Below are 10,783 nucleotides of genomic sequence, written 5' to 3'. Positions count from 1 at the left end.
AAGCCTGCTGTCGACTGGTCCTGGCGAAGCCCAAGCCCAAGCCCGGCCGCTGGTGCAGGTTGAAACACCTCGCTCTGCCCGGGATGCCACCTTCCTTGGCGGAGCGGGTGAGTTGCGCGGCCGCCTGCCCGCTGCCCGCTGGAGGTCGCTGTCGGCGCGGCGTCGCCAGCCGGCTGCCTGCGCGCCGGTCGGAGCCTGGGAGCCGGCGCGGCCACGGGAGGAGGCGAGCTGGTGGGCTGGCCCCGGGGGCACCGACCGTCGGGGAGGGCTGGGCAGCGCCGCAACCCTCGGCTCCCGCCCAGGACGCGGAGACTGCGTCCGGTTGCTTGTCACTTGGAAGGAGCGGTTGTGTCTGTGGGCGCTGGACCATCCGCCGGTTGTTGTCGGAGGGGAGAGGGGCGGGGCGGGGGGTGTGAGCAATGGACCTCGAGAAAATCTGCGGGAGCCGCTGGGAGGGAGGGAGCGAACGAGTGAGTAAGTGAGTGTGGGAGGGAGGAAGCGAGGGGTCGGACTCAATCCGCCTGTGGCCACCACCCCGCAGTCCACTTCAGCTGTAGCTCCCCGATATTAACCCCGACCCAAACTGGATCTTCATTTCACATCTCTGTCCCATTCCAGCCTTGATCCCTCCCGCCTACAACGATGCCGAGCCTATGCCCAGAATCATTCCTCATCTCAATCCCAGTCTAATTCTTCTTCTCAGCCCTCTCCCCATTTTATCCCTCGTGTTTTACAAGCGTAAAGCCGTCTCGTCCCTGATCCTGATAACAGTGTTCCGCACCTTTAATCTCTGTTCCAGTCCTTAACCCATCCCAGGTCACTTGTTACTGAATCCCTTTTGCTTCAATGGGTACTAATATCGTACTGGAGTGGTTAAAGAGCCTGAAATTATCCCAGTATGGTGAATCCTTCTTGGACAACGGCTACGATGACCTGGAGGTTTGTAAACAGATTGGGGAGCCGGATCTGGACGCTATTGGGGTTGAGAGCCCCGGGCACCGGCATCTCATCAAAGCCGCTGTAGCACGGCTCCGCGAGGAAGAAGAAACTGGTGCGGTGGTCTATTTCACTTTGGAACCGTGGGCTGGAGCCCTTTGCCAGCCCAGCGTTTATGCCAAACTGAAGGAATGCCAGCCTAGGTTTCGGACCCTGCTGTGGAAGAGAACACGGGGCGCCAGTAGGGAATTGCAGAACACCATGGGGTCAAAAAGGAGAGGAAGCCATAAGAAGAGGGTAATTTATTCCAAACTCATGCTGAAGATCAAAGAGAAGCGGCGGCGGAGCGGCAGTTATTTGCGGAAACTTCCGCACTACAAGGTGGGTGATGAGGTGGGAAAGGAGTCTTAATACAAGGTTTGGTGAGGGAATCGGCAGCTGCCTCACAGCAAACGCATGGCTGGTTACTCCAAAAGGTGTGCTGATTACGGAAGGTTGTAGGAGATTGTGATCCCGTTACGTGTGATGAGCATTTAGAGAGGGGCGTGACCCCATGGATAGATGGCTGTCATATGTAGAGCAGACTCGTAGGGGATACTCACAATAAGCATCTGAGTTACAGTTCTGTCCGAATTTGACCATTTTTCAAAAGATAGCGCAATCTGTAAATCACTGCATAACAATGTACAGATTCGTCTCGCCTTGAAGTTGATTGGGCATTTGTGGGAAGTATGTGAGATTGTCCAGTAATTGACTTTGATGCAATACTGAAGGAATTTATGGGTGGGTTCAAACCAGACAGAAATACAAAATGCTGGTCAGCAGTTAGATGTCCTCAATATAAGAAATCCAGTGCATTCTCAGAACAAGATATGAGGTGAGAGCAGGGCTTGGCCCTTTGGCCGTTCAAATTTGCTCTACTAGTTGTTAAGATTGTATGAAATGGTTCTGTTGCCCCGAATTTCCCCATGTCCTGTGTCTGTTGATTCTCGTAATGTTCTGAAATCTGTCTGTGTCTTCTATGAGCACAATTGCTGAGCCTCCACAGCCTTCCAACACTCCAAGTTCACCACGCTCTGGGAGCGGAGATCTCGCTCCTAAATGGCCAGCGCCTCAATTCTCAAACAGTACCCTTCGGTCTTAGACCACCTGCATTAACTTGCCTGTAAAACCTTTAAGAGTTTTGTATGTTTGAACTGATAAATGGAAACATCCAAGTATTTAAGTATTATGGGCATATAAAGGAATCAGCTATATATATTTACAGCCTACATGATGGCAGAATATAGTATTAATGGTAAAACTCTTGGCAGTTTGGAGGATCAGAGGGATCTTAGGGTCCGAGTCCATAGGACACTCAAAGCAGCTGCGCAGGTTGACTCTGTGGTTAAGAAGGCATATGGTGTATTGGCCTTCATCAATCGTGGAATTGAATTTAGGAGCCGAGAGGTAATGTTGCAGCTATATAGGACCCTGGTCAGACCCCACTTGGAGTACTGTGCTCAGTTCTGGTCACCTCACTACAGGAAGGATGTGGAAACAATAGAAAGGGGTGCAGAGGAGATTTACAAGGATGTTCCCTGGATTGGGGAGCATGCCTTATGAGAATACGTTGAGTGAACTCGGCCTTTTCTCCTTGGAGCGATAAGAGGTTGAGTGAACTTGGCCTTTTCTCCTTGGAGGATGAGAGGTGACCTGATAGAGGTGTATAAGATGATGAGAGGCATTGATTGTGTGGATAGTCGAGAAGCTTTTTCCCAGCGCTGAAATGGCTGCCAAAAGAGGACACAGGTTTAAGGTGCTTGGGAGTAGGTACAGAGGAGATGTCAGGGATAAGTTTTTTTTACTCAGAGAGTGGTGAGTGTGTGGAATGGGCTGCTAGCAACGGTGGTGGAGGCGGATACGATGGGCTCTTTTAAGAGACTTTTGAATAGGTACATGGAGCTAAGAAAAATAGAGGGCTATGGGTAAGCCTAGTAATTTCTAAGGTAGGGACATGTTCGGCACAACTTTGTGGGCCGAAGGACCTGTATTGTGCTGTACGTTTTCTATGTTTCTACATGGGTACATAACAAATGTTCCAATGTGAGCTCTATGTGCTGTTTTGATAGAGTGTTCAGTGTATGTACTGATGATGCCAGTGCAGGCTCGATACAGGAGATTTTTTTCAATTGAAATTGAGAACACTTCGAGGAACTTTAATGGAAGCTTTATTTTAAAGGGTGTGGGCTGAGGTGATCTTGAATTGAGATTTATCACAGGGGGAGCAAATAGACAAATACACTCTGATTTTGCTACCAGGCAGGGGTTGTTTGCCTGAATTAATATTTGAAGCCAGAGGCAAGATGCACTGACTGAGAGAGCATGGAATTATTTTGCAGCTGCTCCAGCAAAGAACTGGAATGGACACTATGAAATGAATGGCTTTCCATTCTACAGATCTCTGTAATTCCACCACGATATAGCATCAGCCACTTGTTTCTTAAACATGTGCTTCCTATAGGAATATATGGCCAACACACTTTTCCCACTGCAGAGTTGACATGTTTTGGGCTATGTATCAAACATGTAAATGAACATGTATATGTAAATGAACTCAAACGACACAGATTCCAAAATCTTTTATTCAATTCGACTGAGGTTTGGTTGGGTTTGCTCATTCCTATAACAATGAAGGGAAAAGCATAATGATGTTCTTGATTGATGTATTCTTGATAAAATTTAGACAGACATCACAAGGAACTAGGAACCCCTGAGCATCCGTATGTAAGTGTAAATTAATTCTGAGCTGTTTCAATCATATTTTGAGGGGCAAAAGTGCTGACAAGTCGTGGGGTGTTAAATATACTCGAAGTGAGAGAAAACCAATTATTGACACTATTCCAGGCTTGGTGCATTCTTCACACAGCTTGTCCCAAAGAGCCCGACTCTTTTCATTCAGGAACGTTTTATCAGAGTGTTTCCCTCGTTTTGCCTGACAAATGATGTGGTTGTTGGTTTATAGTTATGGTATTCCGCCCTGGCCACTTTGGGAACGGTGCAGAATGCGGAGGTACTTTGCAGTGAATTGTGCAGGAGCAGTAGCTGAAGGTTGCAAGGGCTGGCGATTTTAAAAATGGAATGGTCAAGCTGTGTACTGCCCTGTAACACAGCACCTGATAGGCATGAGATTTTTTTCCTGCAAATACTTCATCTTTCAAACACACTCAATATTCTGGAGATCACAATCCTCTGTCAATCGTGGAAATTGGCAATTTTTGCTCAGCTGGCCCTGTTACCTAGGTAACCTTTCCCGAGCAGCATATTATGTGGCCCTGACAACCAGTTTGACACTGAATTGGAGATTGAAAATGACCTCTTGTTACACCGAAACCAGGGAAAGTTGGCAGAGTGTTAAAATGATTGACATTTGAAGGAACACTGTGCATTGTGTTAAAGATAGTACTTTCAATTTCTTTTTATCGTGGGCCAGTATAATTGTTTTAATTCCATTTGCAAATAATTTTTTTTAAACATAATTTGACTGAACATAGCAGGCATTTCAAAGACACTCACCACCGAATCTCTGAAGCTAAAAGTTCAAGGGAGCACAGTAGATTCTGAAAGCATGATTAAATTATATTACATCACAGCATAATCTTAGGAAAATAATGAGACTGTGTGAAGATATCTTCTGACAGTATTTTGTCTAAATTTAAAACAGACCCCTGGGGGTAATGCTCAGGTTTCAAGGAATTTTCAGAGATAGAATTTGGAAAGCATGCAGTGTCAGCTGAAAAAAGTATAACATCAGCACAAAAGCAAAATGCTCCAGATGTTGCAAATCTGAAAGAAGACCTGGAAGTGCATGAAATACCCAGCAGGTTAAGCAGCCTCTGTAGAGAAGGAAACAATCAGAGTCAGGCTTAATATCACTGACATATATTGTGAAATGTGTTGTTCTGTGGCAGCAGTACAGTGCAATACATTAAAAAGTATAAATTACAATAAGCAATATTAAAGAAATTGCACAAAAGGGAACAAAAGGTAGTCAAGTGGTGTTCATGAGTTGGTTCATTGTCCATTCAGAAATCTGGCAGGGGGGAAGAAGTTGTTCCTAAAATGTTGGGCGTGTGTCTTCAGGATCCTGTACCACCTCCTTGATGGTAGAGGACATGTCCTGGGTGATGTGGATCCTTAATGAGGGATGCCTCCTTTTTGAGGCATCACCTTGTGAAGATGTCCTCAATGCTGTTAATGCTTCAGGTCTCCAATCATTCATCAGGATTGAAACTGTGCATATGTGACCCGATCTCCTCAGACTGTTGATACGGAGGTGCTGTAGTATCTTCAGAAAGTGATTAATGGAGTCATTTGGGCACTTCTCAGAGAAAATAACGTGGAAATCTTGCAGTTCCTCCTGAGAGATCTGGTGGAAATCTCCCACAATTCTCTGGGAGATGAAGAATTCCTTGAGAGAGGTTATGTGGTAATAAAATGGGAAAATGTTGCTGTATTTTCTGAGAGGAAGGTTGTGCAATTAGTAGAGAATATATAGCAATATTAGACCGCTCTGACTGCCGTGATGAAATAATACAATATCTCCTGCAAAAGTGACATGTTCAGTGAAGGATCAAATGGAAATAATACACTGACTCTGGAGAGCTAACCTTGAAATATTACAGTATTCACTTTGTTAAAGTGAAAGTTATGGATTAGCTCCTGCGAGAGAGAAAAATGGAAGTAATAGTTTCTCTTGAGGGATATGACATGAAAATATGAAAGAGATCATATGTAAATGTGATAAATCTGCCTGTCATATTGTCTGGAGATATTGCAATATTTCCTGCAAGGTAATGAGGGAGTGCGATTGTATCTCCTGACAGATCTAATGTTGTAAAGGATACAGTAACTGCCAAGAGAAAATGTAGAAATGTTACAGTATCTCCTGAGAAGTTCAAAACTGCCCACAACACATCGCCGTGTTTCGCCAGCGTCATCTTGCAAGTAATTTGGAAATGTCATCGTACCATTGAAAAAGATAATACAGGATTGTGACGCTACGTCCTGGGAATCGGTGTGGAAAGATTGTGATATCATACAAGAGAGGGAGAGTAAAGCTGTTACAGTATCTCCTGAGAGATAGTGTTATACAACTTCTTTCTGAAAGAGATTGATAGTATCCCTGAGAGATAAGTTGGAAATAATACAGTATCCCCTGAGAATATTCACATGCAAATGTGACAATATGTGAGAAAGTGATATGGTGTCTCTTGGGAAATTATGTTGAAATATTAAAGTATTAGGATTTACATGGAAATATCACAGCAAGTATCGCAGCATTCTTCTGGTGTAATGTGAAAATGATACTATCTCTTAAGAAAGATGTGGCAATGTTAACCCATTACAGAGAGATCATACAATAATCAGATGCTCTTCTGAGAGCCGCAGGGTCAAAGTTTGCCAAGGAAGGTTCCTCACTAGGATTCTGTGTTGAAATCCACCGAACTTCACCACCTTCGGCATCGCATCAATAACTATTTCTTAAAAGAGCAAAGCTCACTTGAGAATTCAGTAGTACGGGGGGGGGGGGGGGGGTAGGCTTGCTGCCTTATTTAGGTGAGCAAAATCTTTCTTCCTGATTATGCCAGGCCAGATGCCTCAAGCCACTCCTGTTATATTTAGAGAGCCAAAGTTCTCGAGTGAGCTCAAATGTAAGGTATGTAGAAACAAAACAGGACGATTCAGTAAAATCTTCTGTGGTTTCTACAGGCCTTGCTCTAACCCAAACTCTTCATCTTTCTTGCTGACATGATTCTTTTTTCCAAAAAGTGACTATTCATTGTCCGCACAGTTGAGATGTGTCATCATCTACATTCATTATAAAAGCAATGCAAACATTCCCTTACAATGTATCAATACCACCAATGAGTCCTGCTTAAGCAAAGCATCGGTGAAACATTTGATACAAAACACAAAATGCTGGCAGAACTCAGCAGGCCAGACAGCATCTATGGGAGGAGGTGGTGACGACGTTTCAGGCCGAAACACTTCCTGATGAAGGATTTCGGCCCGAAACATCGTCACTACCTCCTCCCATAGATGCTGTCTGGCCTGCTGAGTTCCACCAGCATCTTGTGTTTTGTATTTATTTCCAGCATCTGCAGATTCACTTGTGTTGCCGGTGAAACATTTGAGAGGCTTTTTGATGGTCTCAGCCCCTTAGTACCCAGTGATAGCAGTTCCTGAGAGTGGGGTAGCTGTTCATGTAAAATGCTTCAGACAATACACTTTCATGATATTTTGATTTCATTTAATAGGATGTTGCCTTTCAGACTATAAGACCATAAGACATAGGGACAAGGGTAGGCCAATCGGCCCATTGAGTCTGCAGCACCATTCCATCATGGCTGATTTATTACCCCTCTCAACCCCTTACATCTGCCTTCTCCCCATAACCTTTGACATCCCTGCTAATCAAGAACCTATAAGCCTCCACTTTAAGTATACCAAATGATAAGGCCTGCACAGCTGTCTGTGGCAATGAAGTTCACAGATTCACCACCCTCTGGCTAAAGAAATTTCTCCTCATCTGTGTTCTAAATGAACATTGCTGCATATTCTGAGGCCCTCTGGTCTTAAATTATTCCACTACTGGAAACACCCTCCATGTCCACTCTATCTAGGCCTTTCAATATTTGATAGGCTTCAATGATATTCCCTCCTCATTCTTCTAAACTCCAGTAAGTACAGACTCAGAACTATCAAGCATCAGACCCCCCCCCCCCACCAATTCCTCCCTTCTCTAGTGACAGGATTAGCAAGTCCATTTCAGTGGTTACAGAATGCTTTGCACAACTTCCCAACCTCCCCATCGCTGTCAAGGGCCAGGCAATGGTTACTCCTTTGCCTTGCAATCATGATGTCCTTAAACTGGTTCAGCAGCGAATCAAACCAGGGATTTCTCTCAAGCAATTAACCAGGAAGCAATCAACTTGGTAAATATTATACAGATAAGTATTATAGCATACTTGCATTAGATTAGATTCAACTTTATTGTCATTGTGTCGAGTACAGATACAAAGCCAATGAAATACAGTTAGCATCTGACCAGAAATGCAAAGAATAGTGTTATTTACAAAATAACTGCGAATAAAAAGTAAGTGCTACAGCACACAATATTGAGACAGTCCAATATGAGTGCAATACTGCATAGCACTGTGATGTGAGGTTCAGCAGGGTCACAGCCTCAGGGAAGAAGCTCTTCCTGTACCTGCTGGTGCGGGAGCGGAGGCTCCTGTAGCGCCTACCGGATGGGAGGAGAGTAAAAAGTCCATGGTTAGGGTGAGATGCATCCTTGATAATGCTTTTCACCCTGCCCAGGCAGCATTTATGGTAGATGTTCTCAATGGTGGGCAATTGGGTGCCGATAATCCACTGGGCAGTTTTCACCACCCGCTGGAGTGCTTTGCGGTCCGATACGGGACAATTGCCATACCACACTGAGATGCAGTTGGTGAGTATGCTCTCAATGTACAGCGGTAAAAGTCCATCAGTATCCCGGGAGAGAGGTGAGCTTTCTTGATGCTCTGCAAGAAATAAAGGCAATCAAAGCAGAAGCTCAGTTCTTTGAAGTTATCACTTATTTATAGTACGTTAATAACCCTTGTACTTTGGAACTTCCACGGATGAAAATATTTTATAGTAACACACAGAAAATGCTGAAGGAACTCAGCATGTCAGGCGGCATTTACAAAGAAGAATAAACAGTCAACGTTTCAAACTCAAACCCGTAGGATTGCAGGTGGTGCAGCCGTTTCGGTGGCTGCCTAGTCACTGCAGGTACCCATCTTCAATTCTGATCTGGGCGCTGTCTGTGTGGAGTTTGTATGTTTGCCCTGTGACTGCCTGGATTTCCCCCAGGTGCTCTGGTTTGCTCCCAAGTCCCAACGATGTGCTGGCAGATCAAAGAGCAATTGGAAATAGCCCATGCGATAGATAGGTGGGTAGAATTGGGGAGTAGAGGGGTTTTTTGGGCAAGTGAGAGAATAATTACTGAGAAATAGAACATTGTGGTACAAGAACAGGCCATTCGGCCCACCATGTGATACTGAACTAATTAAGCTAATGACTCCTAATCCCTTCTGCCTGCACGTGATCCAAATCTCTCTGTTCTCCACATATTCCCGTGCCTTTCTAAGAGAATGCCTCTGTTGTATGTGCTTCCACTTTCACCCCTGGCAAAACATATCAGGCACCCACCACTCAGTGTGTAAAACAAAACCAGCCCTGCATATCTCCTTTGAATCTTCGCCTTTCACTTTAAATGCATGCCCTCCACTATTAATCATTTCACCCTGGCAAAAAGGACACCAGTTGCCTGTGGTATTGTTGCCTTTCATAATTTTATAAGCTTCTGTCAAGTCTGCATGCAATCGACGCTGTCGGAAGTAAGAAGAGAGCGTGGAGAAGCAGATTGGTGAGATATCTCAGAGAGTTGTTATCAAGTCAGTGGAATGAATGGCTTGTTATATCCTTAGAAACCTCGAGGAGATTATACAAAAACAATCTTCTTTTGGCTAAATGCTCAGCATACATTGTGGGAAATGCAAGTCATGAAGTTTTTAGGGTTGCTTGCTGCAAATCTGTTTCCTGAACATTGCAGTTAATTTTCTTAAATTCTTGTTAGTTTGAGTGTTTTGAGCTGAACTGCAGTGGGGAAGGATCCAAAGCGGGAATGGGAATGGATCCAGGGAGTACAGCCTGTGAGATTGCTCTGGTTGACTGGGGTTTCAGCATTACAACACACATGAGTGGGAATCTGGAAGCTGATCATCTTCATGGAGTAATGGTGATGAACACTGGCTGATTTACTAAACATGCTGTAGAAACTGGGCCAAGATGGAAACATGACCATGTTGCTTGGGAAGAATGATGCATAAACTCTGGCTCTATTTCCTGTGAGGGAGATTGTAGAATCTCCTGCCAGAGAGAACTTAGTCGGGGGCAGCACATTCAAATAGCCCAAGCCTTGAGCATTACTCACATCGGGTGCCTGTAGCTCCAGGGCTTCCTAAATCCTTGTCCAGTTTTACTCCTCCTGAATGTTTCTGATGAAACAATCAAAATGCATTGAAATAACTTTGAAAAATTAAGCGAATATTCATTTCAAAATGCCTGCAACTTCTGCACAATCACTGAAAAGTTTTGATAAAAGTTTTGAAAGAAAACAAGCCAGTCGGCTTCACTTATCTTCTCAACCCTGGTTGACAGCTTTGTTCCTGGACTCACCGTTGAGCTGGAGTAGAGTGGGAAGGCCGGATGCGTCCACACCTGCCTTCCGTGTGGCCGTGTAAAGATGCAGAAGCAGGGAAAGGTGCTGACCTGTGCCCTGGATCAGCTGTCAATGTGGTTGATCCTCATAGGAGGGTAGTTCCTCGGAAATATGGTGCAGTTACCAATCAGAGAAAGAACGTAGAACTGTGCCAACTCTCTGAGAAAGGAGGATATTGAAACATGAGTGAGGCGTTATTTGGTTGTAAGTCTGACAGAATTACCTGATAACAGTCCAAGTGCAAATGTGATGTTGCACAAACGATAAAGGAGAATTAGTGCCCTGTCTTCTGGGAGATGATTTACAAATATTGCTGCATTGAAAGCTGCCTGATGTTACCTGAAGCTATTATAACAATTACAATATTTCCTGGGAGTCCATTTGCAAATTATTAGAAGTTATAAACAGAAATGCCACAGTAGCTTCAGTGAGACATAACCCACAAAGTTATTCTTGAGAGAGATAATAAGTCCTGGGATTATTGTGCAGGAAAGCAGTTCAATGAATTAATATGCTTCACCTTCCCTCAAACAA

The 10,783-nt window shown here is 44.4% G+C and overlaps 1 protein-coding gene across 1 annotated transcript in view; it reads left to right on the top strand.

Moving 5' to 3' along the window:
- Positions 1-442: 442 nt before the first annotated feature.
- The window catches only part of sash1a (SAM and SH3 domain containing 1a), a 134,211-nt gene continuing 123,870 nt past the window's right edge, over positions 443-10,783 (top strand). Inside the window, exon 1 of the mRNA XM_073051456.1 lies at positions 443-1,317. Coding sequence (XP_072907557.1) covers positions 847-1,317 — 471 coding nt within the window. The 5' untranslated portion in view covers positions 443-846. The remainder of the gene's footprint in view (positions 1,318-10,783) is intronic.

This window comes from Hemitrygon akajei, chromosome 7 (assembly GCF_048418815.1).
Source record: "Hemitrygon akajei chromosome 7, sHemAka1.3, whole genome shotgun sequence".
NCBI classification, from domain to species: domain Eukaryota; kingdom Metazoa; phylum Chordata; class Chondrichthyes; order Myliobatiformes; family Dasyatidae; genus Hemitrygon; species Hemitrygon akajei.
The sequence above is the reverse complement of the archived record's forward strand: the minus strand, read 5'-3'. Positions and strand labels throughout refer to the sequence as shown.